Source organism: Lissotriton helveticus, chromosome 3_1 (assembly GCF_964261635.1).
Source record: "Lissotriton helveticus chromosome 3_1, aLisHel1.1, whole genome shotgun sequence".
Lineage (NCBI taxonomy): Eukaryota > Metazoa > Chordata > Amphibia > Caudata > Salamandridae > Lissotriton > Lissotriton helveticus.
In genome coordinates this window covers 2,114,547,165-2,114,563,286 of record NC_136061.1, presented here as the reverse complement: position 1 = coordinate 2,114,563,286, position 16,122 = coordinate 2,114,547,165, and the positions used below count along the sequence as shown (strand labels likewise).

Genomic DNA, 16,122 nt, shown 5'->3' with positions numbered 1-16,122 from the left:
CTCCTTAATCAACCACCAGACTCCCCCTGCCTCTTTTTATCGCCCTCTTGCGGGTTCCCTTTCATCCCTTCTTTCTCCATTTGTCACTGTTTTTCTGTCTTTCTCCTTATTTCTCCCTTTTGCGTTTTTCTCTGGATCAAAGTATGTTGAGGAATAATAAGTGCTGGTCCCCAAAAAGGAGTACAGGTAGGCCCCAACTGCAAACACTGTCTCAAATTAAACACTGTGTAGACCTCTTTTTCTGCCTCATAGGGGTAAGCAGTGCTGGTGCCAGTCTGGGTTGGAATATTGCTGTGCCACTGTTTCCTTGGTTTATTGTGTAATGCAACTTCCTCTTTCGTTTTCACCAATGTATATGATATCTGATAAATTAATATAAAGAAGAGATGTTCAGCGCCTTTTGATTCCAGACATTTGAGCTTTGATGTTTAGGACTGTCTAATTTAACTATGTTTTTTTATTTGTTTTATAGTTCCTGGCAGATCCTCATCTCTCCATCTCACATGTAAACTATTCCCTCGATCAGGTCGGTGTTCTCTTTTCAAAAATGTGTTTTACTGGCTGGTAGAGTGATGTGCTTTGAAGCATATTAAATATTAAACAATCAAAATGAGTTCGGTATAGCCTAGTAGTATATTTAGAAATAAATAGTAACTTTTTAGTACCTTGTGATGATAAAATATAGGGAAAGTGAAATGGAAATGGAGCAAGGACTACTATGTTGAGTGAAGCAGGACACTGAGTCATTTTTGAAGAGATGTAATATACAAAGAACCGTCAAATGGGAGCCATGTACTTGGCGTCATCGTGCTTTTTAGGTCAAAGCCTACAAGACAGCAGTTTCCTAACAACTTCTGGTGGTCATTCTGGGAGTGCATTCCACCCATTGCTTACCACTGGCTTTAGGGTGTGTACTCACAGTTGTTTATTTTCTATTTGCTGGCTTTATTTGTTTTAGGATGTCCAGCTTGAGTTTCTGTCCAGTAGAACATTGCTTGTTTACTGTGTCCTTCTGGGTGCTCGTTTTCTGTAAACAGGCCTTTAAATCTAGTTCTTATCTTGTCACATTTGCTGTACATTCAAAGAAGGACGTCAAATATCAGGCTCGATCGTCTTGGTGTTGACTTTTTTTCTCTGACTTCAAAGTAAGACGCTTTAATTGACAATCTTGCTGTGAAACCAAATGCTTTTTTTCTAACACACAACAAAAATGAACTCTGCTGATGTTTCAGAATATATCAGAATTAAGAAAGTACAAATCGTTAATTTTTTTGTAATTCTGAAATGTGGTGGAAACAAATATTTGGATACGATCAGAGCACATCAATACACTGGATGATGACATTTCCACACATTCTTGTTTGTGCATTGGAAAACTTTGTCTGCACAAATGAAATGGTAATTCCAATAAAAAATGTGATGTCTGTAATGGCAGTGTGATATCACACCTTGCATACTCCATACTGCACCACTCCACTCTACAACACTCTACTCCACTCTACAACACTCTACTCCACTCTGTGCCCCCACTATGTCAAACCACTCCATTCTACAACACGCCAGTCCACTCTAAGCTATGCCACTTCATTCTACGACACTCCACTTTACAACCTTCTACTCCACTCTGCCCTCCACTGTATGCAGGCCACTCCAACATATGGCACGCCACTTCACTTTAGGCCACTGTACTTTATGTCACTCCAGTCCCCTCTACTCTACGCCCCTCTAATCTATCCCACCCTACTCCAATCTACCTCACTCCAATCCACCCCACTCCAGTCTACCCCTCTCCACTCCAGTCTATCCCAATCTACCCCACTCCACTTTACCACAATCTACACCACTCCAGTCTAGCCCACTCCACCATGATCTACCCCATTCCACTCTACCACAATCTACCCCACTCCAATCTACTACACTGCAATCTACTCCACTCCGATCACGCAATCTAATACAATCTACCCCACTTCAATCTACCCCACTTCAGTCCACCTGGCCCCACTCCAATCCACCCCACTCCAATCCACCCCACTCCAATCCACCCCACTCCAATCCACCCCACTCCAGTCCACCCCACTCCAGTCCACCCCACTCCAGTCCACCCCACTCCAGTTCACCCCACTCCAGTTCCCCCCACTCCAGTCCCCCCCACTCCAGTCCCCCCCACTCCAGTCCCCCCCACTCCTGTCCCCCCACTCCTGTCCCCCCACTCCTGTCCCCCCACTCCTGTCCCCCCACTCCTGTCCCCCCCACTCCAGTCCACCCCACTCCTGTCCACCCCACTCCTGTCCACCCCACTCCAATCGACCCCACTCCACCCCACTCTACCCCACTCCACTCCACTCTACCCCACTCCACTCTACCCCACTCCACTCCACTCCACTCTACCCCACTCCACTCTACCCCACTCCACTCTACCCCACTCCACTCTACACCACTCCACTCTACACCACTCCACTCTACACCACTCTACTCTACACCACACCACTCTACTCTACACCACACCACTCTACTCTACACCACACCACTCTACTCTACACCACACCACTCTACACCACACCACTCTACACCACACCACTCTACTCTACACCACTCTACTCTACACCACACCACTCTACTCTACACCACACCACTCTACTCTACACCACACCACTCTACTCTACACCACTCCACTTTACACCAATCTACCCCACTCCACTTTAATCCACTCAATCTACCCCACTCCAATCTACCTCAACCAAACCCATTCCATTCAGTCTACCCCACTCCACTCCAATTTTTACGACCATTTATGTACGTCTATAATCCTGGCAGGGGTAAAATAAGCCATTTTCTTCCATAAACATATATTTATGTTTAAATGCCTTTGATAATTTGGCCAAATGTATTTTTGGTTCCAACAGTTTATTCAGGTTTCCTGTAGCCTGATATAGTTTCAGTGCCTTAACAGGTGTACAAAAGGCTAACTATGACTAACAGGTTAAATATATGAGCCCAATATATCTGATCAGATACTCTACACTTTCGTTAATCACATGTAAGATAAGGACTTAAAACAGAGCTCATTTTAAACACATCTCAGGCATAATCCAATTTATAAACCGACATGCGTGCATTCACTTACAGATTCTGGAAATTAGACACTGCAGTACAATACTTCGAATGCTGTTGAAAAGGAGACCTATTTTTTTTTTTTATTTGAATGTTGAAGGTAAAAAATATGAATCTAGTAATGAGAGCAATGGGCGGAGGCTAGGCAGGTGGGGTTGAACACATGAGTAGTTTGCCCTATTTGCAGATGCCTGAGTGTCCTATTGGTTGGACACTGGGCACGGCCTGCTGCGAGGCCTTGTGCCCATGCGTCTGTACCTATTGGGGGTTAGACGCAGAGCCTCGCCTCCAGCCAGTCCCTCACACAACTATGTGTACACCTTACTGGTATGAATTATGACTAGCATCCTACCACAACTGATACAGTTGAACTGCACCATTTTCTGATCCTTATTTCCTATTAGGAGCTTATTTTATTTGTGTCCCTTTAGAAAAAAAATGGAATTCAGATTCACATGTTTCTTCTCATGGTGGGTGCACTCATTCTAGAATAACACATGGTGACAATTACTGGCAATTGTACCAGGTGAAAAAAAAATGTTTTCCTTCGTTTTATGAAGGCATTTTCTAGACTTTTGAGCTACTCCTCTACCCCACGTCTTTGGGACGGAAATGAGCAGCATGTCTGCCGCTATCTTTGTGATTGTTTTTTTTCATTGCACTCACAAATCTCAAGATGCAGAAAAAATTGAATTCGGGCTCTTAATTATTTTCTAACATTCCGCTTTGATTGACAGAATTCAATAGCCTCATGTTTGCAAATTCAGCCAACAAGATATACAAAGGTTTTAACTCTTTGAAGGAATGCTAATTTATAAAAAAAATTACCAAACGGATTTATACTAAACCACAAAGTACACTGTTTGAGTAAAGTTGTACTTTCAGTGCTGATAGCACCTGCACTTTGACAACTCTTTTTACGACAGTTTCTCTGCATCTGCAAGCATAGTCTTCAGCAATTCAAGAACATAGCACTGTATTTGAAATTTCAAGAATCAAACCACATTTCCTTCGTCTCCCTTATTTTCCATGCACCAGCCAGGTGCAAAACTGAGATTTGTCTCCCTCTTGTACACAAATCCACAAGAATTCTCCCTCTGCCAAGTAATTACATTACCTGTCTATATACATTCTCCCATCTTTCGGTCTGCCAGTGGCATTTTTGTGACTTCCAAACACTGATGCAGTGTCAAGGTGGACCGATTATTGAGAGTGCTAAGAAGGAATATCAGTTATTACTTTGAATGTTTTTACATCGGAAGTGAAAATAATGTGGGTACTACATTGGTAGTTCATTTATGTTGCGTGTGATTACATCGAGAGTGCCTGTATATCTCAGGTAAAGTTGTAAGCATATATGTAAAATTAATGCATTTTTTTTAATTTGATATACTTAAATTATAATATTATTTAAATAATAAATTAATTTGAATTTAATATTTTAAATGATCCATCCCAGACCCAAAAACCCCCAAAACTCTTCGCTACCCCTATGCACTACGTTTTACAGAATCCGTCAAACAGGGGCCGAAAAAAAGGGGGATCCTAAAACGCAAAATCCTTATGCATTTTCCATAGACTTCTTTAAGACCAGCTACAACAAAAACTGCTCAACGGATGTACACCAAATTTGCCAGGAATCTAGCTCTTGGTACGCAGCTTGTGCTTTTTGTTAATTGGAGTAAATCCATTTATTAGTTTTTGAGACATTAAGGTTGAAAAATAATTGTATATCTGGACGATTGAATCCGCAAGAGTCTCTAGACTCTCGCGGGAGCACCAATTTAAAAATAAAGCATTCTGATTCGCCCCTGGAGCTTTATTTCCTTTGAGGCATCTTTCTCTGATTGGCTGCCAGTAACATGAGAAAAATGTTGCTGGCAGCCAATATCCTCTTCGATGCTCATGACGAGCTGAGCTCGTCATGAGCCACGGTGCTCCGGTGCTCATGACGAGCTCAGCTCGTCATGAGCCGTGGAACGCTCAGGTGCGGGGAGAATTCCCCTCCTGTGCTGAGCGTTCCACGGGAGGCAATGCACCTGTGACGAGCTGAGCTCGTCATGAGCACAGGAGCGCCGTGCCTCATGACGAGCTCAGCTCGTCATGAGCATGCAGGCGCTGTGCGTGCCCCCCTCCCCCCCAGCACAGCGGGGAAATAACCCCCGCAGCGAATGGGTTAAAGGAAGTGGGGACATAGTCCCCTGTCATGAATATGTTTTACAAATACATCTGCACATTTTACAGCTTAAAACATTACATTGTAACTGAACATTTCATTTAAGTATAACATTACTTTAACCGTTGGTTTTTTCTGTGCACACACACACGCACACACACACACACACATCCCCATACACAAAATGTATTTCACACAAAATACAATAATCCATATTGTACCCAGAAAACAGTGCTCATTTGCTGTCTCCATCAACATTGTGGTTTTCTCATTTTCTTTTACCAGTGATGGTTACTTAGAAAGTCTTCATACAACAGCATCAAAGAAAACAAAATATAGCAGGTAAACATGCAAATTGCTACACAGGGGAGCATCCACTTTTGTAAAAATAACATCCAAATGCAAAGGAACTAATATATACTTTCCGTTTAACTGGGAGTACCCTTAAGAAAAGAAGTTATATTGCGCCCTAAAGTACAGACCTAGTTGATATTCTTAAGCCGTGATCAATGATTGACCTGTAAGGTAAAGTGAGATCTTAAATAGTGAATTGGTCATTGTGAGAAGTTAGCCTGGCATATGATGTCCACTAGTTCTAGTGGGCACCTTGCACCAGTCTAATCGACCCTTATTGATGGTGGTTGTAAAGTCAACCTTCTAGAAAGCTATCCTAGTGGTAGAATGGACCAGCAGTCATCAGGCTAAGACTGCAGAGAGTGTATTAAGCAAGTTGTTTTACCAATTATAATCCCTTGAGTACCAAATTAAAGGACACCACACAAGGTATATATCAAATATATATGTATTTATTCTAAACACAACCCCTCTGCACTCTGTATGAGGTCAGAGGTAAAAGTACATTACAAGTTACTCATTTAGCTTACGATAAGTTGCACAGTATACGTTTTGCCCTAGGGGCCTCACAAACCATATACTAAAATAGTGATATAAGAACCACGTGAGAATTAGAAAGCAGGCCTGGGGCCTGTGAAGTCGCTGGGGCTACTCTAAACAATCAAAGGTTAGGAAGTAGGAGGCCCACGGGAGACGCGTGCCGTGTCTAAACACAGACGCGGGTTACCATTGACTTTCTATGGGAAACGAACAAGTTACAAATTTACAGTTTAAGGATACTTCCGGATGGACTACAATGAAACCCTTTTAGACTTAGACACTAGGAGGGCCAATGCCCTCGAGACTACCAGAGTACTTGTGTTACCTCACCCACGGAAGCCGGGTGCATAGGTTTCTTTTTATGTGGGGTTTCGTCGTCGATTTCAATGGAGAGCTGCAAAGAAGTGCTGCAGGCGACCAGAGGAAAAGTGTCCAGGTGGATCCAAGGGTGGATCGAAGATCAGAAGAACCTGAAAGCAGAAGGGACAGAGTCTGGGTCACTTGCCAGTGACCAGGATGGCGATGGAAAGCTGCCAGCCAATGTCGGGTGATTTCAGGTGAAAAGGTGAAGTTTGTCGCTTCAGCCACGAGGACCAGGAGATGTCGACGATGAGCAGGAGCTGGATTTGAGCTGTCCCATGAAGGATCTAGTTGACTGCTGTGTCGGTATCCGGATTGGACCCAACAAGTCTTGGCAAATGCAACCCACGCAGGATGTCGAGATTGGCTTTGGTGCAGACCAGCAAGGTCTGTGGCCCTTCTCCTTTGTAGGGAAGCTGGAGCAAGCCGGGAGCAACCAGGAAAGTGAGTTGGATTCAAAATGGAGTCTCCCAGGGGCTCACTAGCCAACGGACTAGGAACCGGGAACACGCGTCGAGCTGAAATGCAAAAGCGGGGCCCACGGGACACTCGTGGATTGGGGGCCTCTGAGCTTCGGTGCAAATGGTGCTTGGGTCTGGGGCTTCAAGCACCCCAATGCACGACTTCGAGTTACCTTGTGAAGTGAGTGCAGCTTGCAAAATGCAGGATGCTCAAGAGTTCCGGTCCCACGTCTTTCGTGTCCGCCACAGGTCTCAGCTTTGCTGTGATCGAAGGCCGGGGTCAGAGATGTCTGGAAGTCCGTATCCTGTGTCACAGATTCTTCAGGTTCCGGCGGGAGCCTCGAAAATGCAGACCGGAAAAGTTGCTGTTGGTTCCTGTTTGAACAGGGTGGTCACTCCTTGACCACAAGGGAGATGTCTTCCGTCTTCCAGTCGAAATGGAATGTCGAAGGTCCAGGATATATGTTTCAGAGTTTCATCCAGGGTAATCTAAAGTCCTAGGGACTGGGATCCTATGCTTATACTAAGTTTAGGGGCTGGACTACCTTTAAGGTCCCTCCTATGGGTGGATCTGAGAAGGGGGTGGTTACAGCCCTTTCCCTTTGTCCAGTTTCGCGGCAGAGTGCCCCATCAACCAGTTTGAACTGGGAAATGCATGGAGCACCTAGTGTGCCCCAGGCAGTCTCTGGAAAGCATTCACTGAATGCAGCCCTTCCTGCCCCAATACACAAAAGCCTGTCTGGGGAGCTGCCAGCACCTCCTTGGACAGAAAACCTATTGTCCAGGCCTCCCCTGCCGGAGTTTCGTCCAGCATTAGGAGGTAAGACTCTTGTCTGTGGCAGCAGCATCCATTTTGTGATGCTGAGGCTCTGTTTAACTTTAACCGGGTAAACCAGTAACTACATGTCTTCTCCCTCTAGAAGGGTGGAATGCTACCCCCGCCGCCAGAACTGGCGGGGCGTAGTATTCCAAAGTGTTTGACACCTTACACGACATGTTTTGATAAAGCCAAACCAAAGTTAGCATTAACTGCGAGGATTATAGTGCATTTAAGATTATATGGTATGGCTATATCATAGAACAGCTATAAGGAGATGGTTCCGAAAGCTGCAGAGGGGCTCAGCTCATGCTAGGGCACCCTCTCACATAAAACCAAGCACTCTACCTCCAGGATTGTCAAGGTCTGCCTTAGGAGTGGCTTATAGGTGTATATGTGTCTATATGTATATATAGATATAGGTATACTATATCTAAGTAAGGGGTGAGTACACCACCTTACCCAGGCTGTGTGAACAGACCTGTGGTGTCAGTTTGGAAGGCAGACCAGGGGTGGCACAATACATGCTGCAGCCCCTGGTAGGCCTAGGGTGCACCTATGCCCGGGGTACCTAGGGTACACTATACAGGGGCTCACAAGGGTGACCCAGTAACCAATCTGGTATGTACCTAAAGTACATGGAGTCCATTTTATAGAGAAAGCAGATAGCCTGTGGCCCTGAATAGCAGGGTCCCAGGCCAACTAAGTTGAAAACCAGCAAAACACCAGGCACAAAGTGGGGTTAACCATATAGTCCGATATCCACCTTCCTACAGTCATGTGATGGAAATGCAAAACAATAGCATTGAATTAATTGTGCATTTCTAAGCTTTTCAGAGAAAATAGCCACAAAACAAAAGTGCAATGTCAGTAGCATCATTTGATTACTTTTTTGCTTCTAAAAAGAAGTTATGTACAATTAAAAAGGCCATTTTACTCTGGTATTTTTTTTTCTAATGGGTATACTCCTTCAAAATGACTATCCTCTTTGAAGTGTGTTTAATATGCTCTGTGTTTAAGGCTACAGTATCCCCTCCTGTCTACAGGGGCAGAGCTGAACAAAAAATAAATACACATGGTGACCCACAAGTCACTGAAGTCATTTCCAATCATATAGAAGGCTTTACCTTGTGGGTACTTGTGTTCAGGCCCCGACAGTGCAAGCAAGTCTTCACAGCATGTGTGTGTCATTATACTCAAGTCCCCACAAGGACAGGCACACAGACAGGCACACAGACAGACACACACACACCTAACGTACCTGTGAAGTAAAGACCTGCGTAATAAAACACTGAAAACATAACCATTAATATATGCATACTAATACAGAAATAGATGCATAAATGCATACATACTTACCTGCAATGTAACAATTTCAGATAGAACTTATATAGTGTAATGACTCCTGATGTAAAAATGTCGAAGTAAAGGTAACTTACTTCTAGAATGCCGTCTCCTCATGTTAAATTATTTATCTTTTCTGATTTTCCTGCACTTTGATCTTAACTCCATTAACGTATGAATCCGCCAAAAGTCTTTAAGGCGTCATTTTTCCTAAACAACTAAAACTTTCCTAATATGCACATCACAGTGGTAGTCTATTGGTATATTCATAACAACGTTTTCATTAAAAGTGCATTTTCCCCGTTTAGAGACTTGCAGGTTGTCCCTAACTGTTACGTCATATATCTTAACTATTTCTTCTGATTCCTGAAGACACACCTGAAGATTCATCTGTATGCCTTAGTCTCTATTGGACTTAGCCTGAACACCAGAGTTACCCCAGCCAGCTTCCCAACTTGCTCCTGTGATCAGTGGGGTACTTTGTAGGCTGCTTTGTCTTATAGTTATTTCACTCTTCCACAACAATAAAACAAACCCATGATGATTGATAGCCTTAATAACTCAAAAGGATCCAGTGACATCTAGACTCGAGGGGTGGTTTGCCTCTCCCAAGAGTTAAATGATGTAAAGGAGGAATAAATCAAAGACTTGTATCCCAATCTCGGCATCTGTGATGTGACTGATGATTCGTCATTTAGGGATCAGTCTGACAAAATCTAAAAACTGGATGCTGCCCTTTTTCACTCACCGTGTCAACTTCATTTGGGCACATGACATTCGCTGATGGAAGGAATATAGACCTATTTCGTTTGAATTGCCCCATCTCTAGGTTGAAGGGCTAGATTACACATTTGAAAGTATGCAGTATCACCAGAGAGAATGTGCCTGGCGTCTGACATTTTCTCAGCACCACTACTCAGAGTAAACTGTGGCTTCACTGAAGCCCTCGGGTGAATATTTTAGTGTGCTGAAATCAGGTGGAAACACTTCGGTCTAAAATATAATTTTCTTAGTACCGAATGTTGTTCAGTATAAAAAATCTGTTTAGTACATGGTGATTTATTTTTATTCCAAAAATACCTTTTAGTTTTATTTTTGATTCACGTTTGTAGTCACAATTTGAAGTTATTACTACACATCCGAAGAATATTTCTCAAGTTTCCGAGTATTACTTTTCTTCAAATGTTTTGGAGTTAGTAGCAAGCACGAGTCCGTTTTATGCAATTGTGTCCTGCTAGCCCTTCCTGTTACCAAGTTCTGCCCTCTGATTACCTTAACCCAGGACGATCCAAGAATACCTTTGAGTCTCTGGTTTGTATCTGAATTGTCCCCTTGTCAATGTTGTTGTGGGGTCTTAGCCACAGGACATAGAAATGTCATTTCCCTCCTTGCTTCCCGGCCTACAAGGAGTTACCCTCTTACAACTCTAGGTCTATACCAGATGGAAGTTCATGAGTCTTGCAGAGAATTCCTAGAATAGAACAGTAGCAACATATAAACCCTCACACCGGTCAAAACATTATGGTTCAAGGCAGGCTGTTGTCTGTAGGTAAAATAACAAAAGTCTGCTTGTTAGGATGACAATGTTTATCAGTGACTCACCATTTGATCTGAAGCTCCTGTGAAGACTGCAATATTGGCTTAATCTTGCCGTTTCCTGATAAATGATGCATGGATATTTAGACTGAGTTACAGTAACCTTAGCCTAGGTATAACTTTGATGTTGCCCAGAAACTGACAAATCCAGAATGTACATTGTCTCAAAAATCTGCAAGAATCATCAACATTCACTCCTCAGTCTCTGATCTGGTTAAGTGTTGCAATGCAGGGACCAAATGTCGTTATCCATAAGGTGAGTGGAGAATGATGCTGAATTCTCACTGATAAGTGGGACCGTTATTTTTCCATTGATTGCCTTATGGAAGTGGACTCTTATTCACAAATGAGTCATTGATATTACATAAGAAGAACTTGATCAGGTTGGCGCAGTGGAGTTCCAGATCAATACCAAAGGAGATGTGGAGTTCTTTGGATATGGAAGTCACAGGAAAATGTAAAAAGCGTAGTTCAGATAAAAAATAACTGACCTCTGCAGAACATGTGTGTCTTCTGTATGCTGTCCATCTGAGCTGCCCTTATAAATTCCATCTTCTGATGGATACATCTGCCTGTGGATTCCTCATCTTGTGAATGTCCCCTGCCCCAGCATTCCGCAGAATTTTTTCCTAGCTATCCACGCTGACAAGGACGTTGACTCCGCTCGCGACCCCGCATGACGTCACCGGAGCCATAAGAGAGCCTCGTCGGCGTGATGACGTCAGTTCCCTTTTTTCCGCGCTGTCGATGCGTAGCTGTTTTCTAGCACTCTCCATATTTTGTGGAGTTACTTTGTTATTCCTTCTGCTTTAACTCTTGCTAAAGTGATGTTGTTTATGAGGAAGTCTGGTTTTAAGCCCTGTAGGGAATGTGGGGGTCACATGTCCATCACTGACCCCCATGAAGATTGTTTATAGTGCTTGTCGTCGGATCACGACGTGGAGGACTGTTCCTGTTGCAGGAAAATGAACCCAAAGGCCCTTAACCGCATGCGTGCGGGCGGAATTCCGCCCGTACGCTGGGTTTTGCGAAACCGCACTTTACGTGACGAGCTGGGCTCGTCATGAGCGTGCGAGGAGGCTACGCCATGACGAGCCCAGCTCGTCATGAGCGTCGAAGGGGTTAAAGAACGGGAAGCTATGTTGTTTCTGGCCAAGGCGAAGAAAGAAGGTACAGGGCGTTAGCGTGATAAGTCGAAGCCGAAGTCGTCGACTTTGCATACATCGAAGTCGAGAAAGCACAAGAAAAAACAGAAGACATGGATCTCGGCGCCGCTCGACGAAGGGTAAGGCTTCGAGGTCACATTTGCCTGCCCCTCGACGTCGCTGTAAGGACTTTGTATCTCCTTCGCCCTCTCCTTCTCCTCGTGCGACTCCGGAGAAGTCTCCTTTGCCTAGAGGTGCTTTGGCGCAGTCTCCGGTGCCGAGGGATTCACCAGCTTCAGATGCCGAGCTGGTTCTGGATGTTCCATCTTCTCCTGTGCCTGAGATTGAACCGTTGGATTCGGCAGTGGATCCGATCGTTCCGACGTCGGACACTCCCCATTTGGATACTGGCATGAATACATATCCACAATTCCCGGCTCCAGGGGCGAATCTGTTGCATTTTTCAAATGCTATGTACGGTGTTTTTACAAGGGCAGCATCCGGAGCACCTTCTGGTCCCGTGGGTCTGCTGGCATTCAACTTGGGCGTGCCCCAGCACTATGCACAGGCACCCTTCATGCCAGTGGTGCCGTCATGGCAATTTCTGGTGCCGAGAGTCTTGACGCCGTTGATAGAATCCTCGGTGCCCTCTGGTGAGCCCTCCTCTTGGCCTTGTGTGGATCTCGTGCCTCCTTCAGAGCCTCCTTCAACGCTGGTTCCGGGACAGTCGGCGCCGCGTACGATGCCACCGATGCCTCATCCGCGGATTCGTTTACAGAGAGAGGCTCAGAGGCTTTTAGAAGAGGAGCAGTATCATATAGAGGAAGTAGAGGAAGGAGAGTTGGAAGAGTCTCTGGATGAATTTGAGGGAATTCAGGAGGCGAGTGGTTTGGATACCTCTCCTGGAGTGGGAACTATCTTCTACTAGGGCTTCACCTCCTCAAGAGAGAGCTCCCTACCATTTGGTGATAAGGAACGCTGCGGAGCTTTTGGATTTGCAGTTACCTACTGCTGAATATAAAGCAAATTTTTTGACCGAGGTTTTGCATTTACCTTCCTCCACAGTTGAGCCTCTGTTACCCTTTAATGAAGCTTTTTTGGATCCTATCCTCGAAGTTTGGTTTAAACCACTCTCTTTGCCTGCCGTTTCTAAGGCTGTGGCTAGATGGTATAGGACTGCACCTGGGGATCCAGATTTTCTCTCTTCCCCAGAGAGTTTGGTGTTGCAGGCATCCTGCTCCAAGCAATCTTCAGGTGCTTTCCCTCAGGCCCCAGCTGACGGGGACTCAAAGAAGATGGAACAGTCAGCTTAAGAGGTTTTCTCCTCTTCTAGCATGGCTCTGAAATCGACCGATGCCACTTGTCTGTTGGGCCGTTACATACATGCTTTGATGGACTCGGCAAAACAATTGGCCCCCAAGTTACCTAATGAGGAGAGGGGAAACTTTATGGAGGTTCTGTCAGACTCTCAGGCTGTGGCTAGACAGGTTATTCAATCCGGTCTGGATACGGCTGACCCAGTAGCCAGAGTTATGGGCACCTCCATAGCTACAAGAAGGCAGGCTTGGCTTGGTTCTTCTGTATTGTCCCCTGATGTCCAAGCCACTCTTGTTGATTTGCCCTTTGATGAGTCGAAGCTGTTTGGGGAAAAAGCAGATTTGGCCGTACAAAGGTTTAAGGATAGCAGAGTCACGGCAAAATCCTTGGGATTGCAGACCCAGTCGAGAGGTTTTGGCTACAAGAAATATCGAGACTTTGGAAGGTCTTCCTTTTGCAACTTCCGTCAACCTCAGCAGCAGCAAAATTCACTCTACAAATCTTATAGAAGAAGAACCAGAGGTCGCCAACGTGGTTCTGCCCGCAATCTCTTCTACTCCTCCTCCTCCTCATCAGCCTTCCCCGCTCCCTCTGGTACCACAGGAAAGCAGCCATAGATCCCCCATCCTGGATCATGTCGGTCCTGTAGGGGGTCCGCTGTCTCACTTTCTGCAAGGTTGGAAATCGGTCACAACAGACCTTTGGGGTTTTAAACGTTGTGGAGAATGGGTATGCCCTTCCCTTTCGGGAATTTCCTCCTCCTTGCCAATGATTATGTTCAGAGGACCATTTGCTTCTTCTGCAGAAGGAGGTTCTTGCATTACTACAAAAAGGTGCGATAGAGGTGGTTCCAGAGCAGGAAAGGGGCCAGGTTTGCTACTCCTGGTATTTCCTGATCCCCAAAAAGGACGGCAGGTTACGTCCGATCCTGGACCTGAGGGTCTTGAATTTTTACCTCAAGCAGAAGAAATTCAAGATGCTGACCCTTGCTCTGGTTATTCTGGCGCTGCAGCAAGAGGACTGGATGGTGGCGATCGACTTACAGGAGGCATATTTTCACATCCCCATTCTGAAGTCGCATAGGAAGTATCTCCGTTTTACGGTTGGGTCGCAGCTCTACCAGTTTGCGGTCCTCCCGTTTGGTCTTACTACTGCACCTCGAGTCTTCACAAAGGTGATGGCAGTGGTGGCAGCTCATCTCAGAAGGTCGGGGATTCCTGTTTTCCCCTATCTGGACAACTGGCTGCTCAAAGCAGTCGCCAGAGATGGTGCTTCATCAACTGCAGGTAACATTTCAACTGTTGTTCGACTTGTGTTTTTCAATCAATGTCCCCAAATCTCACCTGGTGCCCTCTCAGCGCAACCTGTTCATAGGGGCGGTACCGGACACTACTGTGTGTCGAGCATTTCCTCCTCCACAAAGAATTCTCGACATTCAGGAGATGATCCCTTTATTCCTCAATGGAGCGGTTGTTCCAGTTCTGAAGGTCCTTTGCCTGCTCGCTCTGTTCGCTTCCTGCATTCTGTTGGTCATCCATGCACACTGGCACATGAGGGCGCTCCAGTGGTGTCTTCGCAGGCAGTGGTATCAGCCCAACGGAGATCTCGGGGAGTCAGTCAGGATCGCCAGAGAAGCTGCAGCGTATCTGTCTTGGTGGAGCATGGAGGGAAATCTGTCTCAAGGAAAGCCTTTTCATCTTCCTCCAGCGGTGGCCACAGTGATAACGGAGGCCTCTACCCTAGAGTGGGGGTGCTCATCTGGGGAATCTGGAGATCAAGGGTCTTTGGTCTCCAGAGGAAAGGTTGCTTCACATCAACCTTCTGGAATTGCGGGCAATATTTTTGGCGCTCAAGGCCTTTCTCCCTTCCTTTCACGGTCGGTGGTTTAAGTCCTAACGGACAACACTACCATATGTCAATAAGCAGGGAGGAGTAGGGTCGTACCGTCTCTGCAGAGGACCATCGGATTTGCTTGATAGTGAATCATTTGGCCGGGGTGTTGAACGTACGTGCGGACAGTCTCAGTCGGCAGTTCTCTGCCGACCACGAGTGGAGGCTTCATCCGGAGGTAGTTCGTCACGTCTTCCAGATGCGAGGACTCCTCGGGTGGACCTGTTTGCCACTTTTGAGAATGCGATTTGCCCGTTATTCTGCAGTCCCCAGTTTCTGATGCAGGGGGCATTGGGGGATGCGTATCAGTTGAGTTGGAGCTCATAACTCCTTTATGCGTTTCCTCTCATACCCTTGATTCCTCGGGTTCTGAGGAAGATTCGCCAAGACCAGGCCAAGTCATTTTGATCGCCCCGGATTGCCAAGAAAGGTGTGGTACACAGATCTTCTTCACCTCTCATCGCACCCTCCGCTCCTGTCTCCCTCGCAGGGACAGGTTCTACACCCCCACCTCCAGAGCCTGCACCTTCATGCCTGGAGATGGAACGGGACAACCTGAGTTCCTTCTCTCTCCCTCCTGTCGTGGTGGATGTTATTTAATCGGCCAGGCGACACACCACCAAGTTCATTTACTCCTACAGATGGTCAAGATTTGTTAAATGGTGTGGAGAGAGATCTATTGACCCTTTAAAGGCCCACTAGTTGAGTGTTCTTCAGTTTGCTATTTCCTTGGCTCAGCAGGGTTGTGCTGTGGCCACGGTTAAGGGCTATTTGTCGGCCTTATCGGCTTTTCTATGTCTAACTGATCAGCCATCTTAATTTAAGTCTCCTATTGTTTTGAGATTTATCAAAGGCCTTACCAATAGGTTTCCGCCTACTCCCTTTGTTATGCCCCAATGGGATCTTAATCTTGTTTTGACTTTTTGGATGGGTTCCCCATTTGAACTCTTTCATAGCTGTCCATTGAGGCTTTTGTCTTTTAAAACGGTCTTTCTGGTAGCCATTACCTCG

The 16,122-nt window shown here is 45.6% G+C and overlaps 1 protein-coding gene across 1 annotated transcript in view; it reads left to right on the top strand.

Moving 5' to 3' along the window:
• TUBGCP4 (tubulin gamma complex component 4) overlaps positions 1–16,122 on the top strand; it is a 380,747-nt gene that overhangs the window by 40,111 nt on the left and 324,514 nt on the right. The window contains exon 4 of the mRNA XM_078683319.1: positions 473–526. Coding sequence (XP_078539445.1) covers positions 473–526 — 54 coding nt within the window. The remainder of the gene's footprint in view (positions 1–472; positions 527–16,122) is intronic.